This window comes from Parasteatoda tepidariorum, chromosome 10 (assembly GCF_043381705.1).
Source record: "Parasteatoda tepidariorum isolate YZ-2023 chromosome 10, CAS_Ptep_4.0, whole genome shotgun sequence".
NCBI classification, from domain to species: Eukaryota; Metazoa; Arthropoda; class Arachnida; order Araneae; family Theridiidae; genus Parasteatoda; species Parasteatoda tepidariorum.
The window spans coordinates 59316085-59344011 of NC_092213.1; the positions used below are offsets into that span (position 1 = coordinate 59316085).

Sequence of the window (27927 nt, forward strand, 5' to 3'; positions counted from 1 at the left end):
GCTTCGCGCTCCGTGCCACATGTCCTGGGTTCGATCCTCGGGCCGGGCAAGGTTGACCCACTTTCATCCCTTCAGTGGGTCGATAAATGAGTACCAAGCATGCTTGGGAACTAAACACTGGGGGTTTCGAGTTCGGCTGACCACCTGACCGGAACATCTGCTCCTGCACCCCAGAGCCCAAGGTCAAGAAAACTGAGATGGGCACAGTAGGCATTGGCCCTCTATGGGCTGTCGCGCCACTGAGTTTAGTTTAGTACATATACATCTTGGTAATTGTGATACAAGTTTGTACATTTCATGAATAAATTTCTAAAAATTGTTAAAATGGATAAAATATAAATTACAGCAGATTCTAGGTAATTCAAACTCTAAGTGGAAGGAAGAATAGTTATAATTATCCAAGTTTTGAATTAATTTTGTTTATAAAAATTACTATAAATATTGTAACACTAAATTGCAAGTTGGCACACTTTGCAAGTTGGATAATATTCATAAACTCGGAGTTTTATGAATGATTTGGAGCATTATGATGAAAAGCCGAATTTTCGAATTGTTGAGAAGGGCATTTTTAATTATTAAACATTACGATTTCCTCATACACAGTTAGATATTTTTGTGTATTACGCTGTTATCAAATGAAAATTCTTAAAACTTGCCAATTATCTTTCCGGAAATAAGGATTAGTTTAGAGTCGAAACATCACCCTTGGAATTGCTTACCATTTTACTCCACCAAACCCTTAATTTTTGCAATTAATTTGCACACACACTCTGGATTCATTTGGATAAGTATTATAGCTTAATTTTACCTAATCTTGATGATTGAACACCACGATTTCCATGTGGGCAATTAAATATTTTTGTGTATTGTATTGTTATCAAATGAAAATTTGTCAAGTATTTTTCTGGAAACAATACTGAGAATTAGTTTGATGTAGAAACATCATCATTGAAAAAGATATGACTTATTTCATTACACTGCACAGTGGGCCAGCATCCAAGGTTTCGTGGCCAAAATTAGTATTTCGATAAAATTTGTTTCAAAATTTGGGGGTTTTTAAGTGCAGGTAAATTGAATTCATAGTTGAAATTTTGAAATACACTAAAAATACCAATAAAAAAACAAACAAAATGGCGGCTGAAATATGGCAAGCAAAAATAATAAAAAAATAATATACTAAGTTTAAATAATTAAATATAGCAATGAAAATATAATAATTTTCGTAATTTTATATTAAAAATGAAAAGCAAATTATATTTCCGAAATATTACAAAATAACGCGAAAACATGAAGAAAAAAAACATAATTTTTGTTTTTCGGTATATTTAGTCCACCTTTGCAAAATGGGGCAGGTTTTTTCGAAAGAAGAAACATCAAAGAAGACAACAGCAAAAAAGTTTAGGTAATTACCTCGTGGTAAGAGACATTCTAGAAATGCTGAGGTCAAATACAAAGAGGCAAGAAAGAAGGAGAAGAGAATTCATAAAACAAAGAAAAAGGCATTTCTCGAGGATCTTTTAAAAAATTTTGAACATTTAAGGGGATCTAATGAAAGTAGAGCTTTCTTTCGGGAAATAAACCTAGGACAAAAGGAATTCAAACCCAACTACCGCATGTCGTGATAAGAATGGAGCAATCTTGACTAACAAAATGCAAGTATTGGAGAGATGGAATGAGCATTTTTATGAACTGCTGAATGGAGTTAGCGATGAACATGAACCACCTACAGAAGACATTGGAATTTTTAACCAACATATTGTGGAACCACCAACATTAGAAGAAGTCAATGACGGAATAAAAAAGCTAAAGGACAATAAAGCACCAGGCCCTGGTACGAGCTATATGGGAGCAAGAATTAATCCCTGAAGAGTGGAAAACTAGCATGACCTGTGTGATACATGAGAAAGGAGATATACTGGATTGCGCAAACTACAGAGGAATTAACTTGCTTTGTACAAGTTATAAAGTATTTTCTAACATCCTTTTCAAAAGACTCTCCCCACTTGTCGAGAATATAATTGGAGATTATCAGGCCGGATTCAGGAAGGGGCGATCCACCTCAGAGCAAATTTTTAACATCCGCAAATTTTGGAGAAGACAATAGAATTTGGTATTGACACGCACCATCTGTTTATTGATTTTAAAACAGCCTACGATAGTGTTAGCCGAAAAACTCTAATATCAGCCCTAAGAGAATTTAATATACCGACACAGTGAAACCAAACTAAGTGACACTAAGTGAAACCAAAATCATGGTCAAGATACAGAATAGTCTTTCCCATCCAATAGAAATTAAAAAAGGTGTACGACAGGGAGATGCCTTGGCATGTCTCCTCTTTAATCTAGCATTAGAAAAAATAGTAAGGGACTCAAACATCAGCACCCGAGGAAATATCTTCAACAAATCAGTTCAAATATTGGCTTTTGCTGATGATTTAGATATTATCGCTAGAACGCAGACAGCACTAACACAATCCTTTTTATGTCTGGAGAAGGAAGCCATTAAGATGGGATTAAGAATCAATGAAAATAAAACTAAATATATGCCCTGCACAAAAGCTGGATATAAAGAAACACAGTTTCAAATTGGAGCATACAAATTCGAAGCCGTTGATAGCTTCACCTGTTTGGGGTCTAAGATTAACAACAAAAACGACACTACACAAGAAATACACACGAGAATCACGATGACCAATAAGTGTTTTTATGGTCTAAGAAAATATCTTAAGTCAAGCCTAATAAAAAGAAAAACAAAAGTGTTACTCTATAAATGTCTTATACGATCAGTGCTTACATACGCATGTGAGACCTGGACACGTGGAGATGAAAATATGATAGCTAGATTTGAGAGAAAAATAATGCGAAGCATTTTTGGTGGAATAAGTAAAAACGGTACATGGTTTAGAAGATCAAACACGGAACTTTACAAGAACCTGATGTCATTCAATTTATCAAAATTCAAAGGATTAAATGGGCAGGCCACATTATAAGAATGGAGGATAGCAGGACAACCAAAAATATTTTCTATGCCAGGTCAACAGGTACAAGCAAAAGAGGACGACCAAACCTAAGATTTTTAGACTGCCTTGAAAAGGACCTACAAATTATAAAGATATTAAACTGGAGAACCTTGGCTAAGGGAAGAATGTCTTGGCATAGGCTTGTTGAGAAGGTCAAGGCCCATCCTGGGCTGTCGTGCCAATGAGAAGAAGAAGAATTACCTCGTGGAAGTTTTTGGAAATAAGTTTCGAAAGTGAATCAAACATGGTAAAATGTCAAATGATAAGATATAAATTATAAGTTTGTCAAGAGTATTAACTAATCCAACAAACTGAAAAACTGTACTATAATTTCAGACTAATTACTCTGATAAAAATGCAACAGTAAGGTGAAATTCCTATCTATATTTCTGAAATATAAATTTAAAAGTTACATTAAAAAAAAATTTTTAAACATATTTTTCACTACATTGTACTCTCGTCGGTCCAAAATGTTAATTATAATGTTTGGAATGACTATGAATAATTTGGGCGATATTAAACCTGCCTACACATATTTTAGTTGAAAATTTAATTTTGACTTTTGGCCAAAGATCATGGTCTTCTTGCCCACTGTGCACTGAACCCTTCACACACACGTAGGACTCGTTTACATAATTCTGTGATAACTATTAGCTTGAATTTTTTAATTCTGCATTGGCTTTGTTTTTCAAAATATATTAATTACTAAAAGATGGATTAAAAAAGTTGAGAAAGCAGTTAAATTTAATGGTTTCCTTCTGAACTGCTTTTCAACAAACCAAAATTGCGGAGGAAATTTCGAATTGAAGATCAGATTTTAACATTAGTAAGAATTCTTGATACTAGGAAGTAAATGGGGCATCAAATCATCCAAGATTTAAAATCAAGATCCGCTGTATTTTTATTTTGCGTTTAAATTAACTTATTTTCATTTATACCTTCCTTTTTACCATTATTATCCTTATTCTAATATGATTACCTGATTAAAAACTTCATTCACCTCAGAAATATATAAATAGGAAATAACAGTCGAAATGTTTCAAGCGCTGAAGAACAGGCGCACATTTTCAAAACTTACCAGGCGTGAATGCGAAGAAACAGGTGATTTGAAATATAAAACGTAAAGTCGCCTTTAAAAAATAAAGATGAGAAACAAAAACTGGAAAAAATAGTAGCCGAGAAAAAGAAAAAGATGAAAAATAGAACAAGAAAATCTATATTTGATAAGAGGGGCAAATCAGGGTAAAATGCATTTCCACTCGCTATGGAGAGGTCGTAAGGAACTAATATCGTTATCTAGTTTAAGTTTTTGTTTCTTACCTTTATTTTCTCTTTGACAACTTTATGTTTTATAGTTCAAATCATTTTTGTTCCTTCTCTTTCACGTCTGCCAAGTCTTGAAAAGGGGAGACTGTTTCTGAGTACTTGAAACATATCGACTGTTATTTCCTATTTATATATTTTTGAAGAGAATGAAGTTTTTAATCTGGTTACATCTTAAAACTTCAGTTTCTTGGGATTATTTACTTAACATGAAGTGTTTAGTTTTATTACAAAAAAAGGACAATTATTAAATAGACAAGCAATATTATGTAATAAATATATTATCAGAAATAAATAACAATTAACAAACATGAATTACGATGAAGCTAAATTAAGAATTGAATGGAGGAAAAGATTACGAAGAAAATAACGGGCAATCTTCGAAAATATGATTTAAAAAAAGTCAAACTCCATTTCGCTGATTTTTCCAATTGAAGGGAACAATATTTCCAGTTCGTGCTGCTTCTTCGCATGCTGAGGCTATTTTACTATTAGCAATTATTGAATCCAGCTCAATTTCACAAGGTTCAGTACCTAAAAAAAAATTAAATAATTAATTTCTTGAGAAGCTTATTTATTATGAGTAAAATAATAATCACCTTTAGTTTTAAATAAAAGTTATAAGAAAAGTAAAATATTTTGGTCAGTCACGTAGTATTCCGCTTGTGTACGTTTTGCGCAAGCGCTGTTGAGGACTTAACTTTTTCTGTGGTAACTGCGCTGCGCAGAACTATGCTACGTTAAAGTTCTTTGCAATCTATTTTTCTACAATGATTCTAATAGAGCCGCGATGGCTCGGGGGATAGAGCGTTCGCTTTCCAATGCGGTGAACCGGGATCGAATCCCAGTCGATACGAATTCCGCATCCGGCTTGCACCGACCACAGTGCCGACGTGAAATATTCTCAGTGGTAGACGGATCATGGGTTAAAGTCCCCTTGTCGTCAAGCTAACCGTGGGAAGTTCTCGTGGTCTTCTTCTCCATGTCCGCTCCATCAAAAAATCCTCCACGAAGACAAATTTCTCCCAGTACTCGATCCAGGAGTTCCCTTGTCTTCTGGATTGGGTTCAAAATTATAAGGCTACGGAGTTGAACATTAGTAGTCGTAAACACGTAAAATTGGGTCGGCTGTTCAACGACGGTTATAAAATAAAATAAAATGATTCTAATAATACTTAAAGTAAAAAATAGAAAAATAAGCAAAATAGCTGCGCCTCTTTAGTCAACTTTTCCATCATAGAATGCAATCAAAATAATTTGTAAAGATTACTTTTCTAGAGTAGGAAGTATAAATTAAGATATGGAAATTTTTATAATTAAAAACAATTTTTTCTAAAAAATCTTAAAAATATGTGTAATTCTACAAGACATATTGCAAAGCTAATAGTAAGTTTCATACAAGTATACATTTTATACATTTTAACCAACTTTACTTCTTTGAATTTACCATTCATTATACTAAGAAAAAAAGTAATAACTTTGATAAAACATTAATTGCTTTTATAAAAAAAATTTTAAAGCATCAAAAATGTTACTTGTTTTTTTTTTGTTTTCTTTGATTTATTATCTATCTCAACACCTTTTAACACTTTTTTTTTTCTTCTCATTTTTAAAATCATCTTTTATACTTAGTTGCCTTATACTGGTGTGTTATCCCCTTGCATGATCTTATTTTTCTATGGTTTATTTACTATGGATTTAATTTTGTAGTTGCCGCCAACCCACTTATAGTGGTGAGTTATTGTGTAACTTATTTGCTTGTATCATTGCCTATTTGTTGTAGTTTGCTTGTATCATAGCCTATTATGTTGTGAAAGTTGATCTTTCTTAAATTGTGAATTTAAAAATTACGCCGTATGCCCTATTAAGGGCAGGTCGGTTATTTTATTTTTATTTTAAAGCATTAAAAAGTAAAGAAAAATCTGTTCGTATCATTGTTGCAAAGATTTTAAAAAAAATTATTATATAATATCATATAGATTTTATTGTGTAATGTAATTTTCAATTCAAAACAATACTGAGCTCAATATCATACAAGGTCCATTATTACCTTATGTTGAGAAAATGTATGAAATTGTATTTTTTAATTTTTATTTATCAAGAACTATTCGATGGATTTTTTTTTTTTTTGATTTTTTTTTCATTTTTAACTATGTAAATCTCAATTATCTATTCCTTCTCAATTAGATAGCTTGGCAATCTGCGAACAAAATCACGCACTTTACAGTAGAACAGTTTGCAAAGTGCCGACACCGCGCACTACCGGTCCCTTTTCGGAAAGGGATCAGAATTTTTATTACTTTGTTCCTTTTAGCGAAAATATCACGATAAATTCTGCCGACGGAAAAGAGTTAAAACTTATTTTGTCATTCATCACTGAGATCCATTTAAAATTTTAATACTCTTATTTTATGTGATGAAGTTCCGAATTCTGATTGACGATAAATTCCCTTTGGCGACAAGTTTTGCTTGCCGCAATCTCGAAACAATTAAAACTTGAATTTTCATGAGTCACAGAATTCCTTTAGAGATTTAAGTTGAAAAATTGCTTGAATTTTGATTGCAAGATTCCGTTGTCACAAACACGACAGGGAGTTAGTTAAAACTTAGTAAAACGATGCTGAACAGGAAATGCACTCTTCTTTAACTACATTTTTTTTTTTTAAATCATAGGGTTTGACAAGATAAGATTTGATCTTAATAATTAAATAAGAATCAGTATCAACGTTAGACTTCTTTACCTTGTGCAACATTTAGAAAGTGTTCCATTTCTTGCGCATATGCTTCTTGATAACGTGATGCAAATGAAAAGAAAATAGGTACTGCAGTTGTACCTTTTCCTGTATGACTCCTAACACCAGTAGGTCTTTGTTCTCCGTTACACAACATACCATTTGAACCAAACACCTAAAATTAAACGAATTTATTCATCAGTATAAATATTTTAAACCTTTGCTTACGGTATACCATGTTGTACCATCACATGTGGTCCACATGTTGTACCATCATATGTGGTCCTCATGCTGTACCAGTCGTAAGCAAAAGTTTAACACGCACTCTGAAAACTTGAAATATCCAAAGTAATAAAAAAATAATAATAAATAGTGAAAACACTTAGAATTATATTTTGATCAGACTTTTTGTTAAATTGAAATCTTCTTATCCAATGTGCTCATCTAATAAGATGAAATGGAGGCATTCCGTTTTAAAACCAACCAGGTTTTGTTTGTTTTTTATTGAATTGTACTTTTTCTTCAAATTACATACCATATAATATTAAACTTTTAAGTAGATTTTGAAAAAGTAAACTGCTCCTTTTCCATCTGGATTTGAGATATACATTTATAATTTCTAGAATAAGAAAATATTTTTTTTTTACCTCTCCTATAAAATTTCTAACTTAGTTACAACTTTGGGTTAAGTATAAGACTGTAGTTTGAGTATTAATATATTTATAACATAATTAATAATCAATACATTTATACCAAAATTTAAATATAGCATCCTCAAAAATAGGGAAACAGACTGAATTTAGTAAACATTATACTCAATTTGGCTAACATAAAATCTTAGAGCTATGAGTTTTTTAAGTATGGAGCACTGTAGTTCGAAAACTTTCTTTTTTAGTTTTCAAGAATTGATTAAGATATAAAATTTCGTATTCTCAAAATTGCGGGTACATTTCTGGATTTATTTGAAAATGCATTCTATTTTATTTAAACAAAATTTGAAGCTATATCTCTTATGTTTAGTATAGTTATTTGGTTGCTTTATTTATATTTGAAATATATCTCGGATTAATTCTATTTCGATTAAATTATTCATTTTAAAATTAATGTACAATCACACAAATCAGTTCTTCAGAATCAGTTAAACATCATTTCATATTTAAATATTAAATAATTCGATATTGAATTCAAATATGAAATCAAATTTTGTTTAAAAAACCAAGTGGATTCCCGTAGTCTCTATTAAAATATGGCATTTATTACTGCAGTCAGTTCATCGAACTTCGCATTGTTATTTTCTAAAAGAATAAACTAAGCAGATTTAGAGGAAGAAAACAATGACATTTGAAGTAAAATGAGAAAAAAATTAGAAGGAAAACTAGGACCGATGTTTTTGAGATCCATTTTTTTTTAAATATATCCAGATAGGTTTGCCTTTGAAGCATTTAAAAAAATTAAGTAGTGTCAATTAGTATTACGATTACTTTATCTCAAAATTCGTGCTCGGTTCAATGCATGATTATAATATGAATATAAATAAAAAGTAAAGCAGCAACCACACGTCAGGAAAGGGTCATGAAGGTTAAGGTTTCACACAATTTCGAGACCAACGGCAAGCGATAATTTAGTTATGTATTAGGGATATCTATGGTTTTACAAAAATTGTCATTAATTATTTTGTTTCCCAAAATCACCTTATATCACTTTCAAAAGAATAATTTAAATAATCGTTTGATACCGGGGAAAGAAAGAAAGAAAACAAAATGAAATGTCTGAAGATTTTATTTACCTCTACTCTTTGATCATAACCGTAGACAGCACATCTACTAAGATCTATGTTGGCAAGAGCTCCACTGGGAAATTTCATCGTAATTACTACGGTATCGTGGTCATCTATTCCTTTTATATCTTCGTAATTGGCGTGGGCGTAAGCTGAAACACTCTCAGGATACTCTCCCAAAATCCAGCAGATTAAATCGATATCGTGTACAGCACAGTCATGGAATATACCTCCTGTAAGAAATACGTTCACGATATTAAACATGTTTCTGCAATTTCGTCAGTTTTCTATTTCATTAATGGAGTCGTTTAAATCCAACACACTTAAAAGCGAGAGACACGAAGAAGGCGAATTTCCATGTAAGAAGGCAAATTACCATATAGGAAGGCGAATTACCATATAGGAAGGCAAATTTCCATAGAGGAAGGCGAATTACCATATAGGAAGGCAAATTTCCATAGAGGAAGGCAAATTACCATATAGGAAGGCAAATTACCATATATGAAGGCAAATTACCATATGGGAAGGCAAATTACCATATAGGAAGGCAAATTACCATATAGGAAGGCGAATTACCATATAGGAAGGCAAATTTTCATAGAGGAAAGCAAATTACCATATAGGAAGGCGAATTTCCATATAGGAAGGCGAATTTCCATATAGGAAGGCGAATTTCCATATAGGAAGGCAAATTATCATGTATGAAGGCGAATTACCATGTAGGAAGGCAAATTACCATATAGGAAGGCAAATTACCATATAGGAAGGCGAATTACCATATAGGAAGGAAAATTTCCCTCAATCGTTTGCCGACTTGCGCCAATTCTTTCTTTGATTAAAAAAAATTATGAAAACAAAATTCTTATTTTTATTTATTTATTCATAATTAGGTTTCCTTGTAGAAATTAGAATGAAACGAATGCCGTGGCTACTCAGTGTTAGATAATCGGATTCCAGTCCGGAGGGGCTGGCGTTTGATCCTCGACTTCACCTACCAAGACCTACCAAGTACATGAGAAAAACATGCTAGTAAAATCTATAGTATCGAAAGTCCTGTGGTCAGTCGCTAAGCAAAACCATAGATCTGGAGAATATTTCCTACCCCTTAAAATCCGTGTCTAAATTGAGGAAGTGGCCTCATGAATGAATAATGCTGTCAGCTATCCTCGGAGCTCTTAGCTAAAACGTACTTTCACCTTTTCGGTGCTATCTTGTCAAACGGAAGGCGCGCCTTCCTGTTTTAATTCGCACAAGGCGAATAGCTGACGATCTTGATTTGTCCAAGTGGCGTTAGAAACAACAACGTAACGAATAGAAGGAAAATTACTAATTTTACAGCTCTTGCTGTTAAATTTCCTTACACTATACACACGTTTTATACAATGCTAACTATTTATCATTACTTTAATTTATAAATCATATTTTGAGCATAAAAATCTAATTTCGTCTGGTTTAAACTGACATTAATTTTTTTACTCAGCCTTACTCATCAATGAATAAAGGTAATTAAATTCGATAACTAAGGCTTTAAATTCCAATTTCGCATCATATAAATTTTAATAGCTAAAATTGGCCATCATGTATAGAAATCAATAATATAAGTAATTAAACTAATTTACAAATCGCAAACTAATTGACCAAACAATTAATAACAATAACAATTTTTTTTAATTGTATTTGATTTTAATTTATGCAATATTTACGATAAATGGCAAAACTATATAAAAATAAACTAGTTGACAAACTGGTTTACCTGATATTTTTAAATATTCTAAGGGAGGTTTAGGTGAGTCCCTGCTGCAAGTTTTAACGATGTGTATTTTTCCGATCTCACCTGCATCAACTCTAGTTTTCAGATTCCTTACACCAGGGTCAAAGCGTCTAGAAAAAAAGAATAAATATTGTACAGTGCGTCAAAAAAAAAAAGAAAAAAGGACTATCCTGAATAACTTTTTATCTAATGATCGGATCTTCACGTTCCAGGATTTAATCTTAATGGTCAGAGAGGGTGACCACAAATATGGTAATTAATAGGTGCAAACCATATTGTAAGTTGCAAAATCAGATACAAAAACGTAATTTCTCTGAATAAACATACCTTCTTTTTTCGACGGATTCAGATTTCTAACCCCCAATATATAGGGGGTAGCTGTAATCTGGGAAATATAGTCCCAATAGTTTGGTCAGGAAAGCCTTCCAAAGTTTGGATCCCTTAATTTTACTTTTTGCGTATTAAGCTATATCTCGAGAACTTTTTAAACAAATTGAAGAACTTTTGCATATAGTTATAAAATACCAAGTATAATTCCATACAAAAAAAAAATTTTTTTTAGTAAATCTGTATTATTTTTATTATTTTACTTATTAACAGTCAGTTAACATTAAGGGGTCCAAACTTAGGACCACTCTTTTGACCAAGCTATGCGAACCCCATTTCCCGGATTGCGGTTACCCCTTACATTTCGGGGATCAGAAATCCGATTCCGTCTAAAAAAAGTTATGTTTATTCAGAGAAAGTATGTTTTTGTGCCTGATTTCGTAATTTAAAATATCTATTTTTCGTTACTAATACCCTTGAAGCTTTAAGGTTGAGTCATTTAGAACGTGCAGATCCAAAGATTCGATCCAAAGTTATTCAGGCTGTTCCGTTTATATTCTTATGCATTATGCATCAAACGCATACCCAGCATAAAAAAAATAAACAACAAAGTAAAGAAGAAGAAAAACGAATGTCAGAAGCTAATAAAATGTGGAAAAATGGAAGCGAAAATCAAAAAATAATTTTTAACGGAAACGTTTATGAATTACATTCATCTTACACTTAATGGTGAATTATGAGGCATCCAGAACCACAACTAAATCATCTGCCAACGCGTTTATAACATGTGAATTTATTTTTTACATGATTGATTCAACAAAAAAGGTACCATAAGCACGTGGCAAAAGTTTACTAACTTAAGAATGTTTTTTCTTCTATTTTTTAAAAAAGTAACAACTAGTTATAAAAAAGACAAGTTCCTATTTAATTTATTATTTAGTTTTATATTTGAATATTGAGCTTTAAATATCAGTTGGCCAACACAGCTATAAAAATAAAAATTATAATTTTTGATCTAAACACTGAATTTTCATACACTCGGTGCCGTGCAAAAATATACGACTGCCAAATTCTTTGTGATCTTAAAAATTATTATCGATCGAAGTAAGCAACCAGATAGTAAAAATCATCAAATCTAACCGAATAAATAATTAGATCAGATTATTACTATCCTCAGATTATTATTATTTAGATCAGATTATTACTATCCGCACGAGACTGTTAACCTTCAACAAGCCAGGTGGCAAAAAACGGGAAAGACTTAGATTCAAATGGTTTGATGACGTTGAGAAAGATTTGATAATATTAAAAGTGACCAATCGGGAACAACATGTATCTGATAGACCCGGTAGAATAAACTCGTTGCGTTGGACCTGCTGCGGACTGTAGTGCCAAGAAGAAGAAGAAGATATGTAATAATTATTATTTTGAGAAGCACATAAAAATATGCCAATTATTTCATACTCGGCGTTCCCGAGCCACCGGGAACACCGACTTTTAAGCCACCGGTGGCTTAGGAGATAGAGCGTTAGCCTTTTAATGAGGTGTCCCACGCTCGAATCCCAATGGTGACTGGTTGATACGAATTCTGTTTCCGGCACGCACCGACCACAATGCTGACATAAAATATTTTCAGTGGTAGACAGATTTTGGATTAGAATCTCCTTGCCGTTGTACTACCCGATGGAGGCTTTTGTGATTTTCCTCTCCATGTAACAAAAATGCGGGTTAGTTTCTTTAAAACGTCTCCCACAAAAGCTAGTTTTACCCAATGCTTGATCCAGGAGTTATCTTGTTCATTACAAGGCTACGGAGTAGAACATTAATTGCCATAAATTCTGAATTGTGTCAGCCGTTCAACGCTGCTTATGTAAAAAAAAAATATATGTATTATTAATTGATATGATGTAAAAATTTACACATTTTAAGAGTCAAAAAACGTCTACCCTCTAATTAAATTAAATAAGTATAAATAATCAATAATTATTTAAAATTTTGTCTGAAACTGTCTTTTGGATAACTCTTTTTTTTAAGAAAAAAAAAGTTCTAGTGTTTTTTTTTTTCTTAATAAAAAGAATACAGATTTTCCGGGGGTAAATATTATAGTATACAAAATGGATTTATTTTGTTATTTTGTTAAATTCTGGAGACACCAGTGGTGGAAGATACTTAGTCTTTAAGGGTTTTTAGAATGGAAGACAGTTCCAAGACGATTTGTTAATAAGTAGTCTGAAATACTGTAGAAATGTAAGATACTACAAAAAAATAAAAACCCTGCCTTTTGGTAGAAAATTAAAACGTTAAGAATGTGAACAATATGTAGTAGTACTTTATTTACGTCACTCTATAACTGCGCAGGGTAGGCTATATTTGAGGGTGCCCCTTGATTCTCGCCACGCTGTGATCGCGGTTGATGGCCAAGCTGGGATATGTTGAAACCCAATCGTGATTCTGATTGGTTCAGATTTTAGCGTTATGTTTAAATGTTCAACGGATGTAATTTCAGCGGTCCATTAGTTCTACGTTGGATTACGGCTGGTAACGTTACTTTTGAATCTAGTCATTAAGATCGAAGGTATGTGAGCAGTCATAAAAAGGGATTTAAGAAAATATCACCGCTAGTCCGGTATTACAGGCGCCATTTTCGATCCGTATTTCGTCGAATTTATGTGGCGATGGAGGTACACAGATTCTATTTTAATTATAAATTTAGACAGTATCTAACTGTTATTAGATAATTCTGTACACCTAAATCTCAGAATATTCAAGCTTAATAAAGAAGTGAGTTTTTTTTTCCTTTTCTTTCTGCGCCTACTCCATTAATTTTTGCTTCGATTCAAAATCCTTTTTATTGGATTTGTTAATTTTGCTTTTATTGGGTTCATTGCAAGCTTTATCCGATGTCTTGTTGAAATTTTTAAATCTTTTATTGAAATATCATTATGTTTTGGCCGCCATTCCTGTTACCACGGTGTTCCGCGGGAACAGGAATAGCGCCAAACATAAGTCGCCAATTTCGCCAAGGGGCACCCTCAAGTATATTTTTCCCACTGCGTAATAAGCTTATGAAATACCGTGAAACGTGAACACTATGATAAGTAGAGATTTAGAGATTTCAAATTGTGTATAGAATTTTTCCATTTGTGCAACTAGATAAGAGATATGACAACAAAAAAAAGCGAAATGTAAAAAAAAAACTTTTTAAATACATGAATCGAGATATTTTAAAATATAACTAATAATGATGCATGTACTGAGCCGTACCTGTTAAATGCACATAGTAGTGGTACATTCTGTTTCTTTGCCGTTTCTAAACATCTTTGAATGCCTTCTTCGTTTACAGAAAGAGGCTTTTCGCAAAAGACGACTTTTCCTAAAAGAGAAAGAAATCAGGAAGGCAGGTTAGAATGCTAAATTGCATGAAATGATACATTAATTGAATATACTATAATGAAAGGGCAACACGCCCTACAAGAGATAATGCCTTCGTATGAATCACTGCGTACGTCCACAGTAATGAAGGTAAACTACGCAGTGGGGAAATATTAAAAAAGGTATCACACCGTTCGGACTATTAAAGATTGGATTTCTCGCTTATGGACTACTAAAATGATCCGAGCAAACTCTCATCTAGGTCAACTCCTCAGATTTTTTATCTTCAGATAAATATGGGTATCACGATTCCTGGGTGCCCTAGTGATGGTGCCCTCCTGGGTATCATCACTAGGGCACCCAGTAACTCTTAGTTGTTTGAAAAAAATCCAATTTCTCATCATTTTTGAGTAAGATATAAATTTTTAACTTATTGGCACATAAAACCATAAAAAAAAATTTATTGGAGTTTCGCACAATATAGCTGCATCCAACTCTTATGCTTAAAAAATAATAATAATTGTCGACTGTAACTGCTGTACCATTAAATAAAATATTAAACTTTCTTTAAGTACGCGTAAACATTTATGAAGATTTAGTATTAGCTCATACTTCAATTTGATTTTTTTTTCCTTCTCCCGTTTCATTCATCTATTCACTCATTTTTTTACTGTATCGGAAATCATAGTAGGATTACATTTATTAAATTAAATAAAATCCAATCATTATAATTATAGAAATTAAAGTTTTAGGATATAAATACGCATGAGTACCAATAACTACAGTAACAATTAAGTTTTATTATAAACAGCTTATGTTGTATAATTAACAGCAACAATGCTTCCTGTTTTTTTTTATGGTTGTAAAAAATGTACAACTACAAAAATGGTTGTACAACCATAAAAAAAATTTTTTTTTCTTTTTTTTTGGGGGGGGGTGTAAAAAGTACGCTTCAAAATAAATCCCTCGATGAATTGTATTCTTCTTCTTCTTCAGCTCGACAGCCCCTTACAGGCCTTGGCTGGCTCAACCACGCTTAGCCTCCAGTGCCTCCTATCAATGGCGACTTTTCTCCAGTTGTTTATCTTTATGACTTTGAGATCTTTAGTAGTGTCATCCAGCCATCTAGTTGGAGGTCTTCCTCTGGCCCGAGATCCAGAAGGATTTTTAAAGGTGGCGATTCGTACTGCATTGTTTTCTGGACCTCTCCAGATATGGCCAAGCCATCTTAATCTATTGCTTCGGACGACCTGCACTATCTGTGGCTGTCCGAAGAGTCTATATAATTCAAAGCTGTATCTGATTCGCCAACAGCCTTTTTCCTGTACTGGGCCAAATGAATTGTATTCAAATGAGATTATATTTCCGCTAGTGAAAATTATACTTACGAAATAATCTTACGCAAGATATTCCTGTGAAAGTGATATAAGTTATGAGCCTGTATCGAAAATGAAATAATCACATGTAAAGTAAACTATTTAAAAAAAAAAACACGTGAAACCAATCTGAAATACATTATCAAAGAAAAAAACGGTCAACATAGTTACAGAAAATGTTAAATAACTCGTATTATTATAAGGCTAGCAGAAATAAAGATCCTGTCTTCCCAGGCTAACGTACATTAAATGAAGTTTTGTATTGCTTTGTAAAACTGTTAAATATGATTATTAAATATGATTCACTTTCTAGCATCGGTATAAATTTATAGAGGTACATTTATTAACTTATTTTTATTTATTTATTATTATTATTATTATTTTGAAAAATAATAGCAAACCTTGACTATGGCGCAAGAAGATCTTTTTTTAACTAGCATACATGTTTAACTATGCGCTGTTTTTTTTTAATTACAATGGTTACAATGGCTTGTTAGACTCATATAAACTAATATAAGGTACTTACCTGCAGTAAGTGATTTCATTACTAAGTCTTCATGTGTGAAAGTTGGCGTGCAAATCAAAACAGCAGTAATGCTGTAAAAATTAAAAATTCAATGTCAACTTCATACAATAAAGATGACCAAGGTTCAAAGATTTTTATTGAAATTCTACTAGTTTAACCGAATTTTACAACTAAGGAAAATCTTAAACTAATGTATCTTTTCAGCTCTAAATCACCACAAAATGTAAAGTTCCAGTACATTAGCTGACAAATATTGTTTAATTTGATAATTTTAAAAAAATCACTAATAAGGCAGCTTACGTGATTTATGTTTATATATGAATATTTTAGCAATTTATAATTTTCAATTACAGATGAAGTTAACATTTATATTTCACTGGCATAATTCTGATTTGGCTTCTTGGCATGTAAGCATTATCCCTTATTACTTCGTAATTTTGAAATCTAACTTCGAAGATCATAAACTGTTTGTTCACCTTAAGAATAAGTTTGACCATTGGAGAGTTTGCGATGCGCGGATAGCGATTCATTGTGCTGAAGAATCGTTACCACACAATTTCTTTAATCGTTATTTAGTTCAATTTATACGTAATCTTTATTTTAATTAGTTTATTTGTACTATGGTTTGGTCTTTAATCGTCTTCTTATGGTGGATGATCTGAAATAAGTATCCAGAAGATCCAGACAATCGGCAATCTTACTTTCACTTAGAAAATATTTTAAGTGCAAATTAGTTAGCGATGAAAATCGTGAATATATTCTCGGTCAGTAGTAGCCCAGATGTAAAAAACAGTGATATTCTTATTGAATTTCCAAAATTAAATGACTGGCAGTTCATTAGGATTTAAAATTTCTGTGTCCTTATTGAATCTGATAATTCATTCGAACTCAAAATTCACATATCTTTCTTATTGATTTCGCAAAAATATTATTTGAATTTGACTATTTGAACTTAAAATGACCTTGTCCTGTGTTGATACAAACCTTCTGTTTTCTGAGTTGTACAGAAATGGAAATTTTTATACGATATTATAGTAGTTAATTTCAGATTTTGTCTGATAATGTGTTGCTATTGTAATCGGTAATTAATAATGATTATTATCGGTAACTGCCTAATTTTATCATTACCTAACTAACTTCACTGACTAACTAAGTTTCTGAAAGTTAAAGGACATTGCTCAGTGGAAACTAAGTGCTTATAATAAGTGCTACCTAATAACCATCTTTAAACAACGCTGTTGTAGCTCATTTACGTCGCACTAGAACTGCACAATTGGCTATTGGCTACGGTCGGGAAACATCCCTGACGATGATCCGAAGACATGGCATCACAATTTTGATCCACTGCAGAGAGGATGGCACCCCCACTTCGGTAGCCCGACGACCTGCACGCGAAGTCGAGCCCTTTACGGTAAAACAGTTTAACGAGGACCAATACCGGACACCCTCGGTCCCTACGCAGACTGATCCAAGTGGTCACCCACCCGCACACTGACCGCAGCCAGTGATGCTTGACTTCGGTGATCTGCTGGGAACCGTGTCTTAACGATCAGTCCACTGCGGAACCTTTAAACTGCGCATACGTCTGAATACGGTAAATTTCGTAACTAGGCTTCAAGCAAAGTCCTACCTTGCAATCTTTGTGCCAAATTCGGGTACCTTTATTTATTTATATTGCCAACTAGCTTAGATCTGAATAAACAATTAAAGATTATATAAAAGCCGTAATGAAGTCATGAACGGGAAAAGAGCGGGTTGCACAGTTAATAACGGGGTGGGGGATGCTTCCCTCGGAAGACGGGTTATACGAATTTTGCTACTTCTACGTTGCTTGTGGAAACACAGATAACACAGCGAAGATACACAGCGAACGTGAGACAACGCAGCAAAGAGGTTAAATAGTTTATTTTCGTTTTTTTCCCGCTTCAGATTTTTGTTGTTAAGGCTAGGCAAAACTATTAGCAGTAAAATTATAATTTTTTTGCTACTACGCTACTCATCCCTGGAGCTACAGAAAAAAAAACCTTGAACTTAGTTTTTTTTAAATGTAATAGGATTAGCAAATATTGCGAGCGGGTACTGATGAAAGAAAGGAAATCGCTCATCTTTGAACTCTTACCTTTTATCTTTGAATATAACATCTTGTTCAGAAGGAGTTAAAAATGTAGTCTCCGTCAATTTCCACTTGTTTCGAATAAAATTTATTCTTTCTTTAGAGTCATCAACGCAATAAACAACCTCAGCTCTATGATTCCTCCTCAAATTATCTAAATGAATTGTTCCAATGCGACCAAGTCCAAAAATGGCGACACGTACATTTGGTAATGTTTCAGAAACGCTGGCGCCATTCTGTATTCCTTCCATATCCTTTTTATAACTAGAGGAAAAAAACATTTTTGTCGTAATATTGTAAACAAATCGTCTATTAAATTAAGAATAAAACTAGAGCGAATGTACTAAACAAGGCGTACTACTATTTGAGTATCTCAAATAGTAGTACGCCATGGGTACTAGAATAGAACTTTCTATTAACCATTTGATGCAAATAGGACAACCGGCGTCCCTTATATGTATTTTTTTCTGACGCTCTAATTACAACCAAAAATATATTTTGATATTTTTTAATTAAAACAAAATATGTTAGATTATCGGAATTATATTTGTACTGAAATATAAAATTCAAAAACAAGTAGTTCGAATTTTTTTCTTCCATTCAACACCATCATCAACAATTGATTTTGAAAATTTAAATGATAAATAATTGTTTCTCTTAAATCTGAATAAGTGAAAATTTGAAAAATTATTGTTTAGAAGAGAGCCGTGTTTGGAGAACCGTGATGCTTCATGTTATATTTCATAAACATATGTATATCATTAAAATGCTAAATATAATATTTTCTACTTATTTTGACGTAAATTATTACAAAATAATGAAAAAAGTAGGAATGCTTTATAAAAATTCTGCGTTAAGGGGTTAACTGGATTACAGCAATTTAAAAGTTAGGTTAGAATGAATAGCTTGCTATTATTTTACATTGGTTACGCATTTTTATACAACTATTTTTAGAATTTTAACCCAAACGAACTAATAAAATAATAACATAAGCATAAACTTACCAAAACTGTAAACTAAAAAGAAATTAAATCAATTTATAGTCTAACAGTTGTCAATGCTTTTAAACTATTTGAAGACAAAAAATTATTTAAAAAAAAACTTTTAGGTGATGTTTAAGATCTGATAAATAATCACCACTTAAAAGAATGTTTTATTGATTATCAGATCGTCGTCTTAGTAATTATCTATAACAATTGAATAATGTATTTTCAATACGAAATAAAAGTTATGTAAAACTAGAATACACTTGTTTAAAATGTCTAGTAGTAAAAAGCAGCTGATTTGTTATCTTTTTGTAATTTTTTTAACAAAAGTTCATTCATTTTTTAAGCGTTAAGTAATGAGATAGTAATGAGTTGAAAGTCGTAGTGCATAAATACAATTTAAATTACGTGTTTATTACTTTGCGATTTCTACCCCCCCCCCAAAAAAAAAAAGAAAAAAACTTCATTATAAAGAACATACTGTGGCCACCTTCTCACCAGATGGCGATGAACTCCTGCTCGTCAGGTGGCAGTGCAAAACATTTCCCTCAACCTTTTTAAAAGATGGCAACATCTCCAGAATCTGGCAACAGCTCAAGATAAACATTCATTCGGGCTTGCTGACCGGTGAACATTCACCTCTTTTAAAAATGCAGCTGTCGTCAATCCTGTCTGCCTTTTACATTGTAACTTAATATGATTTCTTCTTTTTTTAATTATTATCAAACTGTTGTGATTATTAATTTTATTGAATCAATTTATTTAATATTATTTAATCTAATCACCACAATACGATACTAGTTGCAAGACTTAATGTCTTTAACTTTAGCCCATTAGCTATACTTAAAATTACGCGATTAATAACTAATTTTATGTCAAAGCTTTCCTAGCTGGGGATTGCGATGCAGAATGGGATCATGTAACATTCATTGAATGTTATAAAATACGAAAGCTGGCTGCGCTAGGCTATACTGTGCTTAACTCAAGGTAATAATAAAAGTAGTAAACATATACAATATTAAGGTAACTATGATTCAAAAATTAACAGACATGAAAATTATTGGGAGGAGTTCTCTAGCTAGGGAAACGTTGTTATGGTGTTAAATTTAAATATTGCATGAAGCCAGTTTCATATCTTATTTCCTAATATCTCAATTTCTAACATGTAACACATACATATAGATTTTTTGTTAATATGTTTTATAAGAGACTATTTTATTTAATTTTTTCCCGCCATTCGTTTAAATAGTTTATTATACAAATTTTTAATTAATACTTACTTTTTAAATTAATTTTAATACGTTTTCAATAATAAAAGGATGTTTGAAGCAATTTCCGGGGTTAATCCTTTGGATTAATCCCTTGGATTAACACACATATCAACTACTCTGTAAAGATTCGAATTTATTACCGAAGACATACTTGCGAGTAGTGAGTATCCCGAAACTCACCTACGATTTTAAAAATCAAACAAAGAAAAATTGTAGGAGACAGAAATACATAATTTGCTGTGTTCTACCTTGGAAACTAAACCATTTATTCTTAGTAAGTTTCAAAATTAGTTACAAAGTTTGTCAATAGATGACACAGTTGGCAGAAAACTTTTGAAAACATTCTCTGCTGAATGTCAGACTATTCTAATTAAAATTGATTTTATTATCATATTTTATTTACGCAGGAGTGTATTTATATTAAAATATAACCGGCGTCAAACAGTCAGCTCATTTGTGGATAGACAACTATCAATGTTAAACACCGTAATCTTTCAAATTCTAATCCAACTCCGAAGAAAAGGGAACTCTTGGATGAAGCTTTGGGACCAACTGGCCACCGTCGAATATTTTTTTATGGAAATAACCCACGGTACAAGGAGTGGAAAACCACGAAAATATCCCATGGTTTCCGTCTACCACTATGGATATTTTACAACAGCACTGTGGTCAGTGTGGGCCGGGAGCAGAATTTGTATCTATACATGTGTTTTAATTATTTTACTCTTCGTTTTTCATGAAAATATTTGTTAATTTGAAAACATTTTCTTTTCTTTTTTGCCTATTTAAAAAAATTACACACAACTTTGTAACTATTGCTTGGAACTTGGTTAAAAAAACCGTAATTTCCTAAGTAATACGCAGCAACATTTTTATCTCCTTCCGTTTTTCTTTCATTGGTTTCTAAAATCTCTTGACATTTTGGAACACTCTTATTTATCACACATAGCTTCATTTTTCTCGCGGTCAACTTTTTTTCCAGTGGCCTAACATCGGGTTAAACGATGTGTTAAATCATCCTCACAAAAATTATGCTTCTAAAACAATTTGAATAAAATAATTTAACTGTATCTGTAGCATAATTAAAAATTCGTTAAATCGATTAAGAGTGGCAAACATTTTCGAAAAATAAATAAATAAAATTATTGCATTTTTTTATGGTTTTCCTTTTAATATTATTATACCAAAATATTGGATTGATTTTTGTAAAAAATGTAGAAGTTACATCATAATATGTTCGGCTGCGCGAAGCAGAATGCGCTGTGTGCGATATGTATGAACGTGTGAACTTGTGCGCACAATTGATTAATGGAATTGCTTACTCCTGTCTGAACATTTTAGTAAAATACGTGGAGCATCGTTTATACGACGATCACTTATACGACGTTTACATTTATACGACGTTTTAGTGTGGTCCCAAATCATTCCTATTCATTTTAATGTAAAAATATATCGTTTATACGACGCACAGAATCGGTTATACGTCGGTTTTTAGATTTTGTTCACGTTTATTTAATTTTTTATTTTTTCTTGTGTATTTTAAAAAAGGGCGGAATTTGCCAACATGAATGATACAGAAAAGGGTGCCAACAAGAATGCTTGGATGACGACCGTAATTTTTACTAGATGACTGAAAAAACTAGACAATGTTATGAAGAGGCAAAAACGAAAAATTTTGCTATTCATCGACCAATGTCCAGCGCACCCATCGATACTAATTATTTTGGAAAATGTAAAAGCTCTCTTTTTTCCTGCAAATTGCACAAGTGCGCTTCAGCCATTAGATTTGGCCGTGATTAGAAATCTAAAATTGCATCATAGAAAGCAGTAAGTTCAACTCGCTATTCAAAGCATTGTAGAGACTAATAGCAAGAAAATATAATTAAAGGTAACATACATTCAAATGGCTCACTGCAATTTTTCTCCTTTGGTTATTTGTTTGTTTTGCTTTGTCTAATTTAGAAATTTATGTAAATCAACACGTTAAACATTAAAATTAACTGAAAACAGAGTTAGTTTCAGTTTTAGAAGTAAAAATCGATTATACGACGTTATCGTTTATACGACGTTTTTCGGTGGTCCCTTCGGCGTCGTATAAACGATGCTCCACGCTCCACTTACTATTATTTTGTTGAAATTATGTAAGTAAAAGAATTAATGATACTTTCAATGGAAATAGTTTCAATTTTTACCGATTTAGCTGTAATAATTTTTAATGAAGGTTACAAAGGATTATCGACAGTTTTAGAACAATTATAAGTAAATGGCTTATTCTCTAAAAACATGCGAGGCGTCACGTTAGGGTAGATCGCCAAGAAAAAGATCTAGACTAACACTGAGACTGTTTAAAATGATGGAGAAGAAAAATCTTATGGATCTAATATTGATGCGTTGTAGTTAGTTGAGAAATTTGATATATTTATATGGATTATTGATCACAACATTTTTAACGCAAATTTGACCGAAACTCATTTCTCTTATAAGGTGTAACAAACCGCTTTACTTTTTGACGCAATGTTTACAATAAGTATAGTTTTCAATGTACATAGGGATTTTCGATGCACATAGGAATTTTGTTTTCTGGTTTTGGGTGAACCACAAAAAAGTAACTTTTTCGTGTCCTTTTTTTTTTTTTTTTNTTTTTGTGAAGAAAAAAATTTCACTTTTTTAAAAAAAATACTACGTATAACGAAAATTACATTCTTGTAGTTCAAAAAAAAAAAAAAAATCAAGACGGAATAAAATTTTAATAATTTTTTTTTCAATTTTTACGTGCAGCAAGTCACGGATAATTTAAAAAAAATCAGTTATAAACATTGCATAATATAAGCGCCAATTTTTTAAAAATTTTTGTATTTGTAACATAATAAAATGGAGATTAAAATATGCACAATAAGATTTAAAAAAAATACTAAGCTCATCAAAATCGTTGCAAAATTCCTTAAAAAAATCTTTCATTTTAAACAGGCTTCTACTGTGTTGTTCCTCCTTAAGATAGTCAACCCAGTGATATTTGAATGTTACTTTTTTTTTGATAAATTATTGATAATTATAGCTGGGAAACATTTTCGTAAGTTCAATATTCGTTTAAAGAATAGTGAACAGTGCGCTGCAGAGAAATTTAACTAAAAATTTGTAAAAATTTGTTTATCAGAAATAAATATTTCGATAAATCTCTGCATCGTTGTTTTCAGTCAACACTAACTTGAAACGTCATAGCCAAGGTTGAGTTATGTCACTGCTAACACATTAAAACGATTAAGAAATTAAGTCGATTTTATAGATTAGACACTTCGTTATAACCCTGAAACCATCTCGAGTTTAGCACGCGAGTTGATAGACGCAGCTCACGTTTTATTGATCATTTTTTATTTATTTAATTTCTTAGGTCATCTTGCTTGAGTAATCTTTTCGTTTTTTTATTTTCTTCCAACTTGGCATCTTGTTTCTTACAAATTTCGTAATAAATTACGCAATTCATATTTTGTTATAAATTCGAAATTACGTAATGGAATACTATCATGCGCATACAATGTCTAAATAAACTGACAAACAGTCCTTCAAACAGTTCTGAATTGAAACGTTATTTATTTACATTATTTTCTTACTTATTATCTTTCTTATCTACTCGTTATTTAATGTAATTGAGTTTCTTCTTCATTTAAAACCTTCTTATTATTTTATCGCATTACTTCTGGCTTTTTTAAAACCAACGTTAAACCAGGATTTATATATAGTTTTACAAATTGCACACTTTACTGAATATTCACATCAATTTAACTACACAATCCACAACGACAACTGAAGATTTAAAATGTAAAAAAGGTGGCAGGCGGATACAAAGATTTAGAGAATCTAATTTATATTTCTGGAAATAGCAGATTTTTGCACATAAAAATGACTTTTTTAATATGAAATTTTTAAACCACAGGGACAAAATGTTTCGAACATATTTGATAGAAATATGTCATATACACGTTAATGCACTTGTGCCATTTACAAAGCTCTTGCATCTGCATGTCATTTGCAACGGACAGTTTTGATTTAAAGTAAATAAATTCAAGAAAAGATATATTCCCTAGCAACAATTTTACCTTGGCCCCAGTTGGGTTCAAAATTGACTCAATAGGCGTCCTATATGGACATGCACCAAGGAACCAATATAGGGATATCTAGATTTTTTAATATTGGTCTTATATAGGGGCAATCTCGGCCTTTATGGGGCCAATATAGGGCCTATATTGGCTGATTAATGAATATAAATATCGGGTGAATCTGATAATTCTATACAGGGCCGATATTGTTCGTAAAGTGGCGGTAAAATATCGGCTGAATCTGATAATTCTATACAGGGCCGATATTGGTCGCAAAGAGGCGGTAAAATATCGGGTGAATCTGATAATTCTATATAGAGCCGATATTGGTCGTAAAGAGGCGGTAAAATATCGGGTGAGTCTGATAATTCTATATAGAGCCGATATTGGTCGTAAAGAGGCGGTAAAATATCGGGTGAGTCTGATAATTCTATATAGAGCCGATATTGGTCGTAAAGAGGCGGTAAAATATCGGGTGAGTCTGATAATTCTATATAGAGCCGATATTGGTCGTAAAGAGGCGGTAAAATATCGGGTGAGTCTGATAATTCTATATAGAGCAGATATTGGTCGTAAAGAGGCGGTAAAATATCGGGTGAATCTGATAATTCTATATAGGGCCGACATTGGTCATAAAGAGGCGGTAAAATATCGGGTAAATCGGACAATTCTATCTTGGGCTAATATTGGGAAAATAACGACTCTTTGAACGCTTGTTGAGCCAAAATTCGTAAAAATTGGTTCAATCAGAGCCCAAGTTATTTTGCTGCTAGGACTCATAAGTGAAGACATACTAGTTAGTGTTGTTTATTCAACAACAAAAAAGTGTAAACATTAAGAGAATTTTTGGTTACGAAAAAAAAAAGGCCTAAAGACATAGGTGAGGCAAAACCTTAAATTTTAATTAACTCAATTTATTTTTGTAACTTCATCATTCAACAAAATTTTTAGATTTATCCAGTTTTAAACATACGATTTTCAATGTATTTATTGCTATGAACTATTTGACGTATTTCTAGGTCAACTATGATTTAACAAAAACTGAATGCATTATACTAGTAATAATCACTTACTAAATTACAGTTTATTTAGTTACATATAGCCATTTAAAAAAATATTGCATACGAACATAATGTATGCACGAAATAAAAAACGAAACTCCATAATAATAATTTAAGTATCGGCTTTTCACGAACTGCGAGACAATTATAATCGTTCGAAAGTTTAAATTTAAATATGTTAATTAAAACAGGAGGTTTTAAAGTTTCGAAATCTGACACATAAACGAAATAACGCAGAATAAACATACCCTCGACAGGTTCGAATTTTGGCCCTTAAATATGGAGGTGGGGGGGTGCGAATGTCCGCTATATGGCTTAGCAATAACTTAGAAGTACATTTTAAAGTTCAACTCGTTAATTTTAATTTCACTATTTACATATTTCTCTTTATTTCTGAAATTATTGAAGAAAATAAAAGTTTGTGCAGAATTATAAAACTCATTTTGTCTTAAATAGTTCTTCAGTAATTTAATTTAATAAGGTTCGAAAGCATTTTGACGGACAAAACTTATAAATTAGTTCACAATTTTTAACAGCTTATTTTTACAGGAGAAAATTTAACTTTCAAACGTACTTCTAAGTTATGCTTAGCAATAACTTAGAAGTACGTTTGAAAGTTGAGCTCCTTAATTTTAATTTCACTATTTACATACTTCTCTTTATTTCCGAAATTAGTGAAGAAAATAAAAAAAAAAAAGTCTGCACAGAATTATAAAACTCATTTTTCTTTAAATAGTTTTGGGCATAAAATAATTATTCATAATTTTTCATTAATTTAATTTAATAAGGTTCGAAAGAATTTTGACGGTAAAAACTTATAAATTAGTTCATAATTTTAAACAACGCAATTTTAAATGAGAAAATTCACAATTTGAACTCTAAATTAGTGAAACAGTTCTAGACGACTGGAAATTTAAAAATGCGAATTTTTTGGAAATATTATCACCCAGAAATTATACAACCGATTCTTTGTATTAAAATTGAACAATTTAAAAGGACTTAAAAGCTTGTGCATTTTTTTGAACAATGTTAAATTGACTCACGATGAGGAGTAAATAATTGTAATACACTTAAAACAACGTCCGCACAAATTAAATAATTTATTTTAAATCAGTCCTTTGCTCTTTATAGCACTACGAAATCCGAGCAGTTATATTTTTAAATTTATGTACATTGTGTATTTATATTTACTGCACATTTGGCTTAAGATTACAATCATTAGACCCTGCGACAGCTTCTAAATTTCTAACAAATAGAACCTGTCCGAGTCACACAGATTTAGCCCGTGGGCTTCGTCTTTCATATGCCTCTATGCCTGGTCTACTGATTAAAAACGAACTGAAAAAAGAATAACGCTTATTTACAATATTAAAATAACCAAACATAACTTTTTCACGACGCTGTAATGTGAGACTTGAATGTGTGCATTAATCATTTATCGCTTACTCATAAATAAAATAAAATAAATAAAAACTTTTAGAGTTCCACGATGTCAGATTTTTATCGCTACCAAGATTATGAGCCTGGATTTTAAATAGATTAATAATTATTCCGTGTACAATGAATAAGCGATAAGCTGATAAAAAAAATGAAGAGATTAATTCTCTGGTTTAATCTATAAACTATGTAATATATGAATGTTTTTAAAAAGTGTCCGAATCTTGTTACAATTAAGATTTTTGTTTCCATTTCTCAATTTTTGAAATAATTCCCTCTTCTTACTTAAAAAAATAAATAGATAGATAGATAAAATAAAACAAGAGATGAATTTACGAAATGAATATACCGAGATAAGTTCTAATTGTTGACCTTTTCTCTTAGTTAAAAAAATTTTCTTAGCTTTCTGTTAGAGTCATAGGAGAACGGTTTTATTCTTCGAGTTTTAGTATTTTAATTTATAATTGAAATTCGAATACGTTCATAAAACTTACTTGAGATATAGTTGATCTCCATAGGACGCTTCGACGTTTGAGACCATCGTGAGTAAAAAAAAGAACTTTTCAATTTAGTTTTTTAAAAAAAAATCGAAGTTTTTTTAAAGCAGAATTTTCTTCTCTGGGGAAGCGTCTTGCTGTGTGTCGGAATTAATTTCGAATGACCCAGCGGGCAAGGATTTATTCAAGTACACTCGCCATGTTTTCAGGTTTGGTGGGCAAAGGGTCACGTGAGTGCCAGTGT

The 27927-nt window shown here is 31.9% G+C and overlaps 1 protein-coding gene across 2 annotated transcripts; it reads right to left on the reverse strand.

The window, feature by feature from the left end:
• Positions 1-4606: 4606 nt before the first annotated feature.
• Positions 4607-27927, reverse strand: LOC107443100 (myo-inositol 2-dehydrogenase). 2 transcript variants are annotated; one of them, XM_016056858.3, is made up of 8 exons: positions 27681-27927; positions 18344-18601; positions 16225-16295; positions 14215-14323; positions 10606-10733; positions 8862-9085; positions 7085-7250; positions 4607-4877 (listed from the first exon to the last, which is right to left on the reverse strand). In XM_016056858.3, exons 1-8 carry the CDS (start codon positions 27725-27727, stop codon positions 4747-4749), a joined length of 1134 nt encoding a protein of 377 aa, XP_015912344.1. In that variant the 5' UTR covers positions 27728-27927; the 3' UTR covers positions 4607-4746. The 2 variants fall into 2 exon arrangements, with proteins under 2 accessions (XP_015912344.1, XP_042902325.1); XM_043046391.2 differs by lacking the exon at positions 27681-27927 and adding an exon at positions 19342-19472.